At 43.7% G+C, this 17,126-nt stretch overlaps 2 protein-coding genes across 6 annotated transcripts in view; one reads left to right on the plus strand and one right to left on the minus strand.

Annotated features, from left to right (window-relative positions):
* Nucleotides 1-682: 682 nt before the first annotated feature.
* RWDD4 (RWD domain containing 4) lies at nt 683-10,720 on the minus strand. Of its 2 annotated transcripts, XM_083460192.1 has the most exons (7): nt 10,476-10,720; nt 7,504-7,584; nt 6,675-6,784; nt 6,438-6,582; nt 5,866-5,983; nt 5,065-5,114; nt 683-3,618 (listed from the first exon to the last, which is right to left on the minus strand). In XM_083460192.1, the coding sequence occupies exons 1-7, from the start codon at nt 10,497-10,499 to the stop codon at nt 3,586-3,588; spliced, it is 561 nt and encodes a 186-aa protein (XP_083316318.1). In that variant the 5' UTR covers nt 10,500-10,720; the 3' UTR covers nt 683-3,585. The 2 variants fall into 2 exon arrangements, with proteins under 2 accessions (XP_083316318.1, XP_083316317.1); XM_083460191.1 differs by having other exon boundaries at nt 683-5,114; nt 10,476-10,649.
* A 95-nt stretch (nt 10,721-10,815) lies between these two features.
* Nucleotides 10,816-17,126, plus strand: part of TRAPPC11 (trafficking protein particle complex subunit 11) — a 71,225-nt gene continuing 64,914 nt past the window's right edge. For 3 of the 4 annotated variants that reach the window (XM_083459806.1, XM_083459807.1, XM_083459808.1), the window contains exons 1-4: nt 10,902-11,146; nt 11,715-11,943; nt 14,308-14,477; nt 16,475-16,545. In XM_083459806.1, the coding sequence (XP_083315932.1) occupies nt 11,740-11,943; nt 14,308-14,477; nt 16,475-16,545 (445 nt within the window). In that variant the 5' untranslated portion in view covers nt 10,902-11,146; nt 11,715-11,739. Of the gene's footprint in view, nt 11,147-11,714; nt 11,944-14,307; nt 14,478-16,474; nt 16,546-17,126 lie in introns of all 4 variants that reach the window. The other variant, XM_083459805.1, reaches the window with a different exon arrangement.

Here is a 17,126-nt window from a genome sequence, read left to right on the forward strand (position 1 = left end):
CCCACACCCAATCCTGTACTCATGTCCTGCTTGCAGCCTTCCAGTTGGTCACTGTGAGAATGGGTAAAGGTACCCCTGCCCGTACGGGCCAGTTGTGTCCGACTCTAGGGTTGCACACTCATCTCGCTCAAGAGGCCGGGAGCCAGCGCTGTCCGGAGACACTTCCGGGTCACGTGGCCAGCGTGACTAAGCGGCATCTGGCGAGCCAGCACCAGCGCCACACACGGAAACGCCGTTTACCTTCCTGCTATAAAGCGGTACCTATTTATCTACTTGCACTTAGGGGTGCTTTCGAACTGCTAGGTGGGCAGGAGCTGGGACCGAATGGCGGGAGCTCACCCCGCCGCGGGGATTCGAACTGCCGACCTTGCGATCAGCAAGTTGTAGGTACTGAGGTTTTACCCACAGCGCCACCAGCGTCCCTACAGTGCCACCCGCGTCCCTGCGAGAATGGGATGCTGTGCTAAATAGGCCTTTGGCCTGCTGCAACAGGGCTCTTCATGCGTCTTGTAGCATATTGTTACAGAGACACATAATGCTGCCCAGCCAAATTGAAGCAGGTTGAAGTCACAAAGATTTTGATAGCAGATTGAAATATGTGCTGAACTCTACAGTTGAAGTTTCTGCTTAACTTTGGCCCAGCGTATGCACAGGGCCTAAATGCAAATAAACACACAACACAGCAGATAAATATATATTTATTTAAACCCCTCCCTTCCCACAATAAAAATTAGATGGCATTAAGGCATCTTATGCTCTATTACTATTTAAACAGTAAAGAGAACTTTTAGATACAAAACGGCACATCTATGCAAAATTCCGTTTTATCTACCCATTTGGTAGTTATATCGATCTCTTTATTCATTAACATATACAAGAAAACATGACAACTCCTATTTTTCCAAAGGAAGAAAATAACGAACAGAAATAAATGGCGCCCAGCATTTAGGGCGGGTACTGTGCTACCTTTTGAGAGGAAAAATACAAACTACCATAAATGCATTTCCAACAGAGAAAATGTACTGGTGGGTTAGTACTAGTTATTTTTTCATCACAGTTTTTCATACAGTGGAATTCTATGCAGGTTTACTCAGAAGTTCTGAGTTCAATGAAGTGTACTCCCCAGTGTGTTTTGGACTGCAGTCCTATCAGAATTCTAATTACCCATTTAAAAAATAATTATCAGAAGTGAAATTATATTTAGCCCATCAACTTTGTGGATGAGTGAGGAACAGTAACTTCATAGATAAAAGGTAAGATTCATTGCTGTCAAATAACAGTGGCTCTGGATTGAATAGGATAGTTTCATTTGTATTGGGAAACAGCTTGGGATGTGTATCTTTCGCTATGCTTATAAAAGAGGTGGGATGATTTGGCTGAAACTGGAGGGACTCAGCAAGTAAGCCTTGTGGATTTCAATATTCCCCCATAATTAATGACCTGACGAGGTCTGTGGCCACTGGAGCATTAGCTAGAGTAACAAAGTGTATCCCAACAATTCACTAGCTTTCTATGCTGCTGCTGCTGCTGTAGTTGTAGTAGTAGTAGTGGTATTTATTGAATTTATATACCACCCACTTACCCTGGTTATGTACTGATGTAATAATAAATCAAGTAGTAGAAGGGTGTGTACAAGTGGGGCATTGCCTCTACAGTGGCTACCGGCAATCAACCAAAGGTTTCTGGGGAAAGGTTCATGGCTGGGATGAAAGGAGCTGGGAGAAATGATGGCATTCTGGGGCTTAAATTTATTTTATTTATTCAACCAAATTTGAAAACTGCTTGACTGTAGTAAAACCTCTAAGCAGTTCACCAGAACTATTAAAATTATCAACAAAAACAGTTAAAGTCATTAAACACATTTAAAGTTAATTAAAATCAACTGTAAAAAAGATTAAAACACCTCTACTTCTATGCAAGGCAAGCAAATATTTAAATGGGGCTATTGGCTCATGAACCGTTGACTCCCATTGGCTATAGTGCTGCCCTGCCTCAAGTATGTCTATATATGCCGCTCTTTTCCAGCCTCTTCTGCTAGGATATTTCATCCAGGGATTGAACTTGCAACCCAATGTCTATGGAGCTTCTGCTATCCCATTCCACCGAGTTGCAGCTCCTAATGCACCTAGTGCATCTAAACATGGTTTGGGGCAGTGTTGGCCAAACTTGGCCCTCCACCTGTTTTTGGACTGCAACTCCCATCATCCCTAGCTAACAGGACCAGTGGTCAGGGATGATGGGAACTGTAGTCCCAAAACAGCTGGAGGGCCAAGTTTGGCCATCACCGGTTGGGGGAAAGGGTGTGTGTCATAGCAAAAGGTTGTTGGGTAATTACAAAAGCCACATTGTGGGTCTGACTTGTGCTAATTCCTGTGGCAGGCGGTGACTTCATTCTCTTCTGTCTCACGTTACAGCACTCCATCCTAACAAACTACCAGATAACTCCTGGTGCTTTCTGCTGTGAACTCCCTACCATACTGTTCCTCCTTTCTTGCCTCTGACTTCTCCATTAGCAAAATATCTTTTCTCTCCATGGAAGACACCAACATATAAGCTATGTGGAGTGTTCCGACAGTTGTTAGTGTATGATCACTGATCCCAGAGCAAATCTCAAATCTCATTCAAGGGCCCACAATTCTCAGAGCCCAGAGATCACTAGGATATTGGGTTGCCAATGGAATGGTTCTTCCCTTCTTGTTTGCCTGGCAAAAATATTATTGTTGTAGGCTGTGGATTGGCAGAAGATTTAATCCCTGTCTGAAGGGAGGCCTGATGCTTGTAGTTTCTGCCTACTGCTACCTCCCTACAACATGGAGAGGTGGAGCCATCTCTCTCTAGTTGTGCATGGGACACCATATGTACTGGCTCAATCATATAATGAGTGCATTTGTTCTTTGCCATGGGCTGATAACTGATGCAGGGACTGTACCAATGCAAGGGCATCATTAGTGGCTGGTAGGCAACTGCAGATGTGCCGTGGGAATAAAAGTTGATACCTTATATTTTGTACCTCATGATCCTGTTTTGCTTTCTAGGACTATGACTATATTACACTGGGAAGCTGTGCTAGAGGGAGACCATGGAATTGGGTTGAAAAATGCATTTAAAGAATACCACGGTTCAGGAAGATCCAAAATTTAGCCTGTCATTGTAGATTTCATCTGAAAAGCTGGATCAGTAATGAATAGTATTTGAAATAACACTGAAGAAGCTATGCAAGAAAGAAATATAAAATAAGACTAGCAGCTAGAGCATTAGATGATTCACTTTCAGTTTTGCATGATTTAGTACAGGGTCAAACAGTATAAAAGCAAATTACATATTTTTATATTCAGAGGCCTGATAGTTGACATCGAAATAGAAGGAGACAATCTTCAACCAAATTTCTTTAAAGGCAAACATGTGATATGAAGAAAGTGATTATGGATACCAAAAACATTTCCCTCTAGGTAAGCACACCTTTTCAGATTACAATGTGCGAGGAACTGTCATTTTATAAAATGTAAATGAAAAAAGAGAGAATATGGCAGTTGGTTCCAAACAGTGTTGTAGTAAAAGCTGATGTTTTCCTATATCAGTGTCCTCCTATTCATCATCCTTGCAGCCAGTTTTGCTTAGCTGAAAAAAAGATTAAAATATTCAGTAGCTACCATTTTTCTTGGCCTCAATCTGCAGATTTTCTGTTAACTTTTTTCTTTCTTAAAGGCAGGTATCTGAGACTGGTACTGCTAGTATCTAGAATGTCACAAAATTCAGTAACAGGTGTAAAAACCGATTTACTGCCAAAACGAAGAGAGCTGCTTATACAAAAAGTTGCTGAAAGGGTTGGGGAGACATAGAGTAAAAAAAGAAACCCTGAGAGTACGGACCTGGGACTATAGCACTGATCAGAATCTCAGTGCATGGAAACAAAGTATGTCTTGGCCTGAGGCAGTTCATCAGATGCTTTGTGGCAACCTTAATGAAACTCAGTAGACATGTTTTACCACTTTATTAGACGGCCTGCCTGGACAGCCCCTTAAAGTATTGTTTTTTTAATTAACATTAGATTACTAAAAAGTTTGATTTGTTGTGATTCTTCTGTGATCATTCCTTCACACATGCAAACCATCACTTTGCACTATAGTCAATGGCCTTGTTTGCATATCACTTTATACCATGGTGAGCTTAGCTGTAGTTTAAAAGTGAATATGAAGTGTGATGAAGTACAGGGGGGAAATTAGGCATTGGTTTAAGGTGATATGTGAAGCAGGCTAGTGTACAACATAATTACAACGACGGAGGAATGCAAGCATGCAGGGAGATGGCAATTACACATGTGGGCATTGAACTTATTTGTAAACAGTTAACCTGTATTAATCACACATTTACAAGCACTGGGAACATCACACAACATTTTGATTTCCACTTTCTTGCATATTCAATACAGTGGTACCTCGGGTTAAGTACTTAATTTGTTCTGGAGGTCTGTTCTTAACCTGAAACTGTTCTTAACCTGAAGCACCACTTTAGCTAATGGGGCCTCCTGCTGCTGCCGCGCTGCCAGAGCATGATTTCTGTTCTTATCAGGAAGCAAAGTTCTTAACCTGAAGCACTATTTCTGGGTTAGCGGAGTGTGTAGCCTGAAGCGTATGTAACCTGAAGCGTATGTAACCTGGGGTACCACTGTATTATATATCAGATTTGGTTGAAAAGTTCTAACAATTACTATTCTTTTCACAAAGTGGTAGGCTGGTTAGCCAATACTTCTGAATTTGTTAAAAAAAATACGTGGACACAATTCAATAGGATTTCTTTTCATGTTTAGGGTAAGTGCCCTAAAAACTTATCAAAAGGAGAAAGTATCCCAAATAACCTTGGAATTAAAGTATCTCAAAACTAGTACAACAATTCAGGAAGACTGAAATACTTACATGCTACATAAGGACAAGAAGAGAATCCAAATGCCATCCATGTCCAAAATGGTTAACAAAAAGAAGAGAAAGGGAGAGAAACAGATTAAACACTGCTGAAGTCTCTTAAATATATATGTATTAAATAATTTTCAACTGTGATGTATGTTACCTTTATTACATCAACCCAATTCCATCCTCGAGGAAGCTCTCCTTTGTGATCTATTCAAAACACCACAAACAAGCCGTTAATTTTCAAATTTCAGATTTTAATTAATCGCTTCCTGGTTTGCAGCAAACCACATCTTGCTGCGAGATTCAAAATGCAAACTATTATTTGCAGCCACACACTAAATAATTAAATGGGGTTCATAAAGGGAGTGGGAAGGAAGGACAACGTGAAGACAGGGTTCATTCTCATAGTGCAGGGGTCAGCAACCTTTTCCAGCTGTGGGCTGGTCCACTGTCCCTCAGACCATGTCGTGGGCCAGACTATATTTTTTGGGGGGGAAGTGAACGAATTCCTATGCCCCACAAATAACCCAGAGATGCATTTTAAATAAAAGGACACATTCTACTCGTGTAAAAACACGCTGATTCCCGGACCATCCATGGGCCGGATTGAGGAGGCGATTGGGCCACATCTGGCCCCTGGGCCTTAGGTTGCCTACCCCTGTCATAGTACCAAACCATGGTTTGATCTTTTTATGGGAGCCAACTCAATAACTACTGAAAGATTAACTGTATTCTCTCTCTCTCTCTCACACACACACACACACAGCTTTAATAAACATTTTATTATTAAAGCACCCAAAAAAGCAAAAAATCCTGCACAAAAATATAAACATAATATACAAACATTGGTAAAATCCTGTACTTTGACAAACATTTGTTAAATCTCCTAATTCATACAATAACAAGATGCATGTTTTAAAAAAATCTAAAAGAAACATATGAACTACACCATACACACCTGTTTTATCTGCTAACTTTCGTTTTTGTGTTTTGGTCAATTGTTCCTTTTTCTCTTTTTTCTTACTAGTTTGTGCTGCATCTGGATGTCCTGTTGAGATGCAGTTGTTCAAAGCTGTCTAAAAAATGTAATTTGTTAATAAGATATTTCTGTAATTTATTGGCACTTTCTCTCATCCTTGGGTTCCCATCTAGTAAAGATCCAACAGCTTCAGATTTTCATCTATACTTTTCTACACTGGAAACTTAGCATTTACTGGCTATGAAAGCTCATTATGAGATAAGTATATTTGTGTTGTGACTTATGATAATCCTTGTTGACAATACATGGAGTTTTATATATTGTAGCCAGTGAACAATATACAATTCTAGGTATGATAATCAGCCATTTTTACTAACAACATCCAGAATACTGATTTGTACCTGAGGCAAACAGTTACTTGTTTACTATAGGAAAGTGAAACTTTTCTAGAAATGTGAACTTATTCTTGCAGTGGCAGTTTGGCATTGACTTCTTAATATTTGGGGGAAAACACTAGTATTTTGAGATATATAGACAAGTTATCAGCTTACCGCAATATTAATGGGTTGGTTTTCCATAAACAGCTCTTTATTATCTTTGGCATATTCAAAAATTGTGTATGTCATAGAGGTACCAAGGTTGACTTCAACTTCTTCCATTAATTTGTTCAATATACTTTGCTTTATGGTGGAGGCTCTAGGAGAAATAATAGAACTTCCTTTTAGGGATAGATGCAAAAGAAGGCTATTCCAGAAGGAATGCCACTTCTTATAATCTGGACTACTTACATAGAGTTATTGAAGAATGCATCCATAGAGATGACTGGAGCAGTTTGAGGGTATGTTTCTGGCCATGATATTTCTATCAGGAAAGCTTTAGGGTCTCCATTTTCACCTATCTGGAAAATATTTATAAAGCATGGCAGTGTAAGAAGAATCCAGACCCCCCCCCCCGATTTTTAAACCAAAGAAGAAATACTGAAATATATTTGTTTTATAACAAGGATCCTTCACTGTTCATTTTTATTATTATCATCATCCATAGAATTGAGTCTTCAGATAAGACGACTGCAACACTAATTGATACAAATGTAAAATATTATTTCACAGGAATCAATGCAGCTGCCATTATAAAACAATAATAAAAAAGATATTTGCTCCATAGGTAACTTTCCTCATTCTGACTAAACGCAGTATCATCACTGTTTAATTATTAATTCACGTTATTCTTAATTCAAATAATTATCGCTTAATTCAAATGAGATTGCTGGATAACAGCATGAATCTGAGCTCGACTTCACAAATTGCATGCTGTCAATCCTATGAAAATGAATGTGGCTATTGAAGCTTAAAGTTAAATAATATTCCTTCATTCACATTAGACAAGTGGTGTACTTTTTTCTTAATACGTTTGTTGCCCACTTTTCCTATAAAATAATCCCAAAGCAGAGTACAGTAGCTAAATCACAGTAAATGCATGCAATTAATCAATAAATCAATAAAAAAACAGTAAAAACTGTGAGCTACCTCAGATACACGCATATGTCTTGGAAGAATTGAGACTCAGTTCAAGTCAACACAGTTTACTTTTCTGCAATAAAACCTCACACAAACTCACCCTATATTGAAAGGAAATAGGGCTAAGTTCCCTAAAACACTCATCACTTTCATAAATAGAACGTAATGCTTCTAGCTCCATCTGAAGGAAAGAACAAGAAAACTATTAATATTTTTAAAACCTAAAGAGAACATTTGCACAAATCTTTAAAACACAAAATAGTCCTACAGGAAAGGGCCAGAGATACTTAGCAGTAGTGGTCTTGGTGAACTCCTATTTGCTTCTTTAAATTGTGTACAATCTGTTTAAGTATTAATATTTGATATTAATTTCATCACCTTCAACCTTAGTTCAAAATATTTTTTAAAAAGAGAACATTAAATAAAAAAGGGTTTAATACTACTACTACTGATGCACCGTGGGTTAAATCACAGAGCCTAGGGCTTGCTGATCAGAAGGTTGGTGGTTCAAATCCCCACGATGGGGTAAGCTCCCATTGCTCGGTCCCTGCTCCTGCCAACCTAGCAGTTCGAAAGCGCACAGTGCAAGTAGATAAAAGAGGATGTTCCCTTTGGGCTCTGGGGAGGGTCTCCTCATGAGCCGGAGGCGCAGCAGGGCTTTATTGAGGCACTTCAGGTCTTTCCTCCTAATTCTGGTTTCCAGTGGCATGCATATGCGCGGTCACACATCACTTGAATACACATAACTGGGGTGGGGTGGGGTGCCTGTACTTTTTAAAGTAGTCTGGACAGAACCAAAAGCCCTATTTTATTTTGCATGTGCTTTTTTTTTTTTTTTTTTAAAAAGCAGTTATGATTAATTTTCACTGTTTTGTACAAGACCTTAAAATGCATATACACATGTAGAAAGATTGTAGGAGTATTCTGTGCATGGTACTCCCTATACAGTGGTACCTCGGTTTACAAACTTAATCTGTTCCGGAAGTCCGTTCTTAAACCAAAACCATTCTTAAACTGAGGCATGCTTTCCCTAATGAGGGCTCCCGCCGCCGGTGCCCTTCCACTGTTCAGATTCCATTCTTAAACCGAGGTAAAGTTCCCAAACCGGGACACTACTTCCGGTTTTGCGGAGTTCGTATATCAAATAGTTTGTAAACACAGCTGTTCTTAAACTGAGGTACCACTGTAACTTTTTGATCCCCCCACTTATGGACAATAGTGCCTTGTGTCATATTTCAAGCTACAGTACTTTGAAAGTCTCCCCTGTGTCCCTTGCTTCACAACCCATTTACTATGTGGCCTGGGAGACTGCTGTTTTGAGAAACAGAAGCCCAAAGTTCCATTAGGCATATGCTCTCTAATGCAGTTCTTTAAATCCAAGGCAAAGTTAAGAAAAGAAAACATGAAAATACATATTCTATACAACAGATAAATTTGGATATTTGTATTTATCTATAGAATTGATAGAATTATTCGATATGAAGAATACAACAAAAATTATGATCCAAATCCAATGTTTACATCTTGTTGGAACGGAATATGTAATGAACACATAACTATCGGGTTTTCTACTGTGTAGCAAAAGTAAAGATGGTAGGTTGTCTTTGTGAATGTAGATGCGGGGTCTGTGTGTCTGGTCTGTGTGTGCGTACTCTACCACCAAGCTATGGTCCCACCAAGCTATGCTCCCTTCCGGCTTTCAATCAGTGCAGAGGTTTTCAACCTTTTTGAGTCCACAGCTCCCTTGAGCAACTACATTCTTTCAGCGGTACCCCTGTGGGGCTCAGAAGCCCAGTTATGTCACCCCTTGCCCGCAGAGCAGGCAGACTCTCACCTTTTTGAACATCCTCCTTTGTGGGGTGTCCCCTCAGCCTCCTTTCCCCTCTCCTTGGGAGTCCTCTGGGCAGCCAATACTGCCGCCCCTGGTCTCTGAGCTGCCCCTCCCCCGCCCCAAAGAGAGGTGCATCCACACACTGCCCCATAGGGGCCTGGGACTTGTCTGTCCATTCCCAACAGCAAGGGCTGGTGGACTGGCTGGCTGGTCTCCCTCACCCGCTTGCTTGCTTACTCTGAGGCTGCTTCAGCTCCTGGCAACCAGCACCCCCTGACCAGCCCCAGAGGCAGCATTCGCCTGTGGAGCTTGTAGCCAGGTCTGCCCCAACTAACAGCTGTGCTTTGGGAGGCTGAGATGCAAGAGGGCATCTGAGGATGAGGGAAGGAAAGAGGAACAGATGACAGTGTTGCACCCATGACCATCATACAAGGCACCCCAGGGTGCCATGCCACACTGGTTGAAAAACCACTGAATCAGGGTATTGCCTACTTGGTGTTGACAACTATAGTGAGTAAATTACCAAAATTATCCTGAGGTTTTTAAGCATGCTAACTTCTGTAATGTAGGGGTGGGCCTATGGGATTCAGTTTGTTTTTTTCACTAAGACTCAGAACCACCAAACAGAAGGAGGTGCAAAACAGTGGTTTAGCAAGGCAAGTCTGCTTAGAATTAAGGAACAGGATGTCTCTGCACATAAGCTCTGCTCTAGCGCTTGAGATCTGGATTTGAACCAAGCTTGCAAGCCCCTTCTGCAAAGATGCCCACTCTTGCAACCCATCTCCCCCCCCCCCGCAGCCTAATTCTTGCTATTGTCAGGACACTTCAGAGTCAGGAAACCTTCCGGATATTCTGCAAATCACCTAGATATCCAGCAGCGGGTGCTAGCCTAAATTCTGCCCACCTCTGCTCTGTTCATAGAATTGGAGAGTTAGAAGGGACCACAAGGATCATCTAGTGCAACCCTTAGGAAGGAAAATGCAACTGGCTCATATGGGGATCGAAATTGCAGCCTCTGCATTATCGGCACCGTTGCTCTAAGCAACTGAGCTATGCCCCATGTTGCCTGTACAAGCTTTTGGCTGCGGCAGGCAGAAGCTCAACAGGTGCAGCGCCTGCCCCGAGAGGCAGAGCGGGGGGTGGGGGGGGAGAGAACTTCGCCTGTTGATTCTCTACTTGTGCAGCGGATGAAACTCTGCCCTTCTCCCCATCATCACCAAAACCTTTCAATCCTCACTCACCTCCTGGTCTTCGTTCGCCGTCATGGCGCGACACCGGAGGAAACAGGAGCCCCCCCCCCAACCCCTTTCACTGCCCACCGTCCCTCCTCCCAGGTGATCGCGACGCCCTCCTCTCCGCCAGGGCGAGATCCACGCAGCCCCGACTGATCCCGACAGCCGCCTACCCGTGCGCGTGCGCCGAAAATGACAAGGGGAGGCGGGGTCACGGCACCCGCGTCCTCACCGGCCTTCCTATTGGACGCTGGGGTCCACCCTTCCGCGTCTTGTTCCCGGCTGGCTATTGGCCACAGGCTCTTTCAGACGCGCCCTCTGGCTCGCTTCGGTTCCCTTACGCCAGTCCGGCCTCTTTCCGGGTCCTCATTGGCTCTTCGTCGAACTCTAACGCCACCCGCGCTCCAATGGTTTCGTCCCTTGATGAATCTTGGCGCTCATTGGCCAGCTGGAGACGTCGCTCTCAGCTGGTTTCGCACCCCCCCTCCCAACCCCCGGCTTGTTTGCTGGGCTCCTCAGTCAGGCCTTGGGCTGCTGCCGCTGCTGCTTGTGGACCTTTTTACCTACTCTCCTCCGTGGTTCGGTCGGGCCTTTCCCATGGACTGCGCCGGTGGAAGTTGAGCGGGGCCGCCTGTGGCGCTGAGGGGGAGCTGCTTCTTCCTCACCGTGCAGCGGCGCAGGTGCGGGTGGAGCGGGGCCGCGCGGGGCGTGGTGGGCTGCGAGGGGAAGGGGACGCGGGAGGGTCAGGCGCTGTCAGCTGTAGGGAGCGCCATGACTGGCTCCGGGAGGGGCCGCGGGCGAACAGGGACACTGCCGAGAAGCTCGGGGAAAGTTGGGAGAAACCTTCTAGGAAGCCGCTTGGTCATTCATGGCTAAGCCACAAATTTATTTCAGGCTGCGGAGTTTGCAAAGCTAAGCAGGGTCCGGTATGGTTTCAGATTGGATGGGGAACCGCGTGTTGAGGTTCCTGGGTTGGACTGGATGACCCTTGGAGTTTTTTCCAACTCTACAATTCTATGATTCCATATACTGCTATTAAGGTGGTGGAAGCTGTGCCTCTTTCAATCCTAAGATTTTATTTACTATTGCATGTCGTATCAGCTTGCATTTGGGAAGAATTTAGTCAGAGGTATTTTTATTTTTTTTAGCATAGGTTTTTCTTGCTTTTCACTATTGGTGTCCCAGAATAATGATAAATGTATCTGAGTAACAGACCAGTTCATTGAAAATGTATACTTACTGTTTCAGATTTCCCTGCGAACCAACCATAACGATGAGCCCTTCGCAATGGGACTTTCCTGTGGAACTATGCTGCCGTCCTATGGCCTTCGTTACACTCACGGGTTTGGATGTAGTGTATAATGCTGTTCATCGGGCAGTTTGGGACGCCTTTTGTGCAAACAGGAGAGCGGACAGAGTACCAATTTCTTTCAAAGTACTCCCTGGGGATCATGAATATCCTAAATGTAGGACAAAGGTATTGCTTTTCATTTTATGTTTGGAAGTAAAGGATTATGTCTTGATTGTAAAATATATTTAATATAAATTACCGTATTTTTTGCTCTATAGGACGCACTTTTTCCCCTCCAAAAATGAAGGGGAAATGTGTGTGCGTCCTATGGAGCGAATGCAGGCTCCTCGGCTTTGCGGCGAGGCGCGTGTCATGTGAAGCCGGAGGAGGAACAGAAGGGACTGTGAAGGAGAGGAGCTGTGTGGAGAGAGAGAAGGCACAGCGCCCCTTCTGCGACACGCCTGTCATGCGAAGCCGGAGGAGCAGCAGAAGGGTCTCCTTCTGTTCCTTCTCCAGCTTCGCTGAAGGGCGCTGCGCCTTCTCCCTCTCTGCGCGGCACCTCTCCTGTGAAGGAGAGGCGCTGCGCAGAGAGAGAGAAGGCGCAGCGCCCCTTGAGTGGCGCGCCTGTCCAGCGAAGCCCGAGGAGGCACAGAAGGGTCTCCTTCTGTTCCTTCTCCTGCTTCGCAGCGACGCACCTGTCCAGCGAAGCCGGAGGAGGAACAGAAGGGTCTCCTTCTGTTCCTTCTCCAGCTTCGCTGAAGGGCACTGCGCCTTCTCCCTCTCTGCGCAGAGAAGGCGCAGCGCCCCTTCAGCGACGCGCCTGTCCTGGCTTCTGCTTTAGCCCTGCGCAGCCTCTTCGGGCAGGGGGAGCCTTCATCCCGCTGCCCTGAAGAGGCTTGGCGCGGTTATCCCAGAAGCCAGAACAGCCACACGGTATCCCAGAAGCCAGATCCCTCTTGCTGTTCTGGCTTCTGGGGTTCAGAATAAGTTTTTCTTGTTTTCCGCCTCCCAAAACTAGGTGCGCCCTATGGTCCGGTGCGCCCTATGGAGCGAAAAATACGGTACTTGCTACTTGCAGTGATTCTTGTAATTCTTTGAATAATCAGTTTTCCACTTGAAGGTTAACTGAATGCTGGAATCAGCTAAAGGGATACTTTCAAAAGGAAGCATATAATTGTAGCTTAAATCTAAAAACTGAGTTATTATATAGGCTAGAACCCTTATTCTGTATGTGACACAAGCCAAAGCATGCTTTGCAACTCTACTTGAGACTATTTTAGGAATAAATTGACAGTTCTCACAATGGAGGGATTTAGAAAGTGGAGTCACCCAAGAATCCATATTGAGACTTCTGTTTTTAACCTGTCCATTCATAGTCTGAGTTAGGGGTGAACAGTGGGGGGGGGGGGGAATTGTGACGCGTTCCAAAATATTATTTCCAGACTGGGTGAATGGGCAATAAAATGGCAAAAGCAATTCACTGTAAGTGAGTATAAAGTGATATACACTGAGGGACGGGAAGTCCTGATTTCTTATATATGCTAGTTGGGTCTTACCTGACTGACCTGGAGCAAAGTCTTGGGGTTTTAGTGGATAGCTCTATGAAGATGTTGTTTCATTGTGCAGTAGCTGTTAAAACGGGAATATCACGTTAGGAATCCTTAGGAAACAGATTGGAAAATAAACCAATATTATAATGCCATTGTACAAATCTTTATTGAGGCCACACTTGGAACGCTATCTACAGTTCTGGTCCCCTCACCTCAAGAAGGAAATTGTAGAGTTGCAAAACAATTTGGGAAAGTGCTACCAAAATGATCAAGGGGTTTGAGCAATTCCCCTGTGAGGAAAAGTTACAACAATTGTGCCTTTCTAATTTAGGGGGGGGAAATGGGAATGATAGAGGTGTATAAGATTATGCATGGAGCAGAGAACGTGGATTGGGAGAATCTCCCTCCTTTATGATACTAGAATCCAGGACCTTGGAAGATTCAGAATGGGCAAAAGAAAGTGCTTCACTCAAATGCATAGGAATATGTTCCCCCAAGATGTGATGGGCACCAATTTTAAAGAGAGATTAGGCAAATTCATGGAGGATAGGACTATCATCATCTTCTGGCCATAATGCCTATTCTCTGCCACCAAAGTCGGAATCTTTTAATATCAGTTGCTGGGAGGTGCAAGTGGGTAGAACACAGTTGTGTTCATGTCCTGTTTGCAAGGCTTCCCATAGGCATCTGGTTGGCCATTGTGAGAACAAGATGCTAAAGTAGATTGTGATTCTTGCTTTCTTACAATGAAGCATGTTTACGTAGAAAGTCCTCCTAAGTATAATGAAACTTTCCCCCAAGTGTATTCTGCTCTAGGCAGTAAGGTTGGTGATTAGTGTAGAGAAGAGAAAGGTTTGATCCTTTATTGTACTTCTGGTGGCCGTGATTGAGAAGGACATGGGATAAAGCAGAATGTTTAAGTCCTGGCATAAATATATCAGTCACCCAAACTTGTGTAAGAACAGAGAGAGCAGCTCACCTTGTTTGTCAATGCTTGCAGAGAACAACGTATGAATGGTACATTCCAAAAGGAATCTTGAAGACTGGTTGGATGAACAAACATCTGAACTTGGTGCCTGCACTTGTTGTGGTGTTTTATGAACTGGACTGGGATGAGCCACAGTGGAAAGAAAAACAGTCAGAGTGTGCTACTAGAGTTGAAATTGTCAGGTATAATTTCAAAAGATTTATTAGGTATTAGCTTAAGACAGATAAGCCGGGTGAAGTCATTGGGGCTTACTTCTGAGTGTAGAATTGCACTGTAACTTACATATGTAAGGATGCTTTTACAACAGAAATGTAACCATAGGCTGGATTTAACTTACCGTATTTTTCGCACCATAGGACGCAGTTTTTCCGTCTTAAAAACTAAGGGGAAAAGTCTGTGCGTCCTATGGAGCGAATGCAGGGGGGGGAGGTAAGCAGGAAAAGCCCCCAAGAGCCACACACAAGCTTCGCGCGGCTCTTGCGGGCTTTTCCCCAGGAGGGAGAAGGGGCTGACGCGGCCAGTCAGTCCCTTCTCCCTCCTCTAGAAAAGCCTTGCGCAATCTCTCCAGTCATGGGAGGCTGCGCAAGGCTAAAAAGGACGCCCGGGCAGCGAGCGCGATCCATCCCGCTCGCTGCCCGGGCTTCCTCTTTTGCCTAGCATGCCTCTCCAGCCGCGGGAGGCTGCACAGGGCTAAAGAAGCCAACTTTTAAAAAATCTCTCTATCTCTACCTCTTTTTCTTTTTTCGTCCTTTCTCCACCCCCTTATTTTCCTCTGGATCAGTGTTTTTATCTAGATTAACGTTTTAGTTTGGGGGGGGGGAATATTATAAAAAAGGAAACTTTGCAGCTTTTATTTTAGTATACAATAAAAACAGATTAAACAAAACACAAGAGAAGGAACTAACATAGAAGAAGAGAAAAGGGAAAGAGGGAGGATACAAAGCCATTTACCAGAGGTAGATCTTAACCCTTGCCTCACCTGGGAGCTTCTCTGGGCAGGAATTCCCTCGGCTTAAGTGGGGTGAGGGAAGAGTGGCAGGTAGGGGGGTACCTACCTAGACAGTGAAGCCACATGTCTCTCCAATGAAAATTGGGAGTGGGCATTGTGTGAAGTGGCTGTGGCTCTCTTGCCGCAGAAGTGTAGGACTGTATAGAGTTGGGAGGGCCACCCGAGGGTCATCTAGCCCAGCCCCCTCACAATGTAGGAATCACTGCTAAAGAACGCCAGGCAGATGGTCCCCCAACCGCTGTTTAAAAGCCTCCAGTGGTGGAGACCCCCAACAACTTCCGAGGTCACAGAATTGCAGGGTTGGAAGGGAACCCCAGGAGTCATCTAGTCCAGCCCCGGTGGACAGCGGGCACGATCCATCCCGTTGTGCAAGGCTAAAGATGCTGCTCAAGGCTAAAGAGGAAGCGCACAGCCTGTCCGTTGCTCTTTGGGGCTGGGGGGGAATAATATTTTTCCCCTGGATTTCCCCCTCTAAAAACTAGGTGCGTCCAATAGAGCGAAAAATACGGTAATGAGTTCCACTAGTGCAGTGGTTCCCAAACTGTGCTCCGTGGAGCACTTGGTCTCCCCGAAGCATCTCCAAGTGCTTAGCAAATAAATAAACACACGCCTTTGGCATAAAGGCAACAGTAGTACTCCATGACGAATTTCTCTCCTGAAAAGTGCTCTGCAACTGAAAAAGTTTGGGAACTAGTGGAAGCCAGTTCAAGGACCTCTGCAAGGACAACAGGGTTTTCTCTTTCTCTACCCCCTGCCTCCCCCCACCCAGCTGGAGAGATGAAAGGGGTCATCATTCTGACTGGCAAGCTGAAATGCTTGTGCTGACAGAATGATTGCTGTTGTACTATGTTGAATTCATCCCCATGTTTGAAATGCTACTTTTTAAAAAAGCACACATACCATCTTAGTTTACACCTTTGGGAAACCTAACATGAGTGGAAAGAGAGAAAGCCTGCTGCTGAGCTCTATTGCTTTCTTTAAAACAAAAACAGAAAGCCTCCTTTTAGTTAAGATTGTACTAAATGTTTGGTTTGACTTCACCCCCAGAGGCACACTCTGTTGTCTCTTGAGACAGGCAACATTTATTACTAAACGTATTTTGCAGTATGTATGGTCTAAAGGCTTGCATGCTTACCACCCTCAGATTGATGTTATTTATTGTTCTTACAGGCAGAGTTTGCAGGGAAGAAACACAAAAGTTGCTGTGGTTTTGATTCAGAAGAAAACACCGTTACCTCCAGGTGAAGTACAATTGAAAGCTAAAATGATCAGATTTGAAATAAATGAACACAGTAATCTGAAGTTGTGAAATACACCTGTTTTTCAGTAGAAGGCAGAAATGTGTGCCATAAAAGGGGGGCGGGGGCGGCTTGGTATTACTGTAGGTTGAATGTTTTTCAGTAGCAGTTATTTTATTTATTTATAAACATTTTCATATACCACTGTATCATAGAAATATATCACAGCGTATTACAACAATATCAAAACACACAATTTAAAAAAAACAGGTTAAAAGCAAAATAATTAAAAGTATACAGTATATCTGTCTTAACCCTTGGCTGGAGACAGATGACAGAGCTGAGACTGCTTTGAAAGCCTTTTATGGAGTGTATAGTCATATCTCACTTTTCTCTCTGGTAATCAGGTTTTCTAGGTTCCTTTTTATTTGTGTTAAAAGCCTTTCACGCTGTCCTTGACGTTCTTTTAGGAATCTAGTGCACCACGGGTTTGGATATATTGTAATCAACTGCAATAGCAGTGTTGTTCCTGTAGGTCTCGCGGTCTTAGTTGTTTTTCTGAGCTGGAAGAAAAGACAAACTCC

The sequence above is a fragment of the Podarcis liolepis genome (assembly GCF_965112155.1).
Source record: "Podarcis liolepis genome assembly, chromosome: 9".
NCBI classification, from domain to species: domain Eukaryota; kingdom Metazoa; phylum Chordata; class Lepidosauria; order Squamata; family Lacertidae; genus Podarcis; species Podarcis liolepis.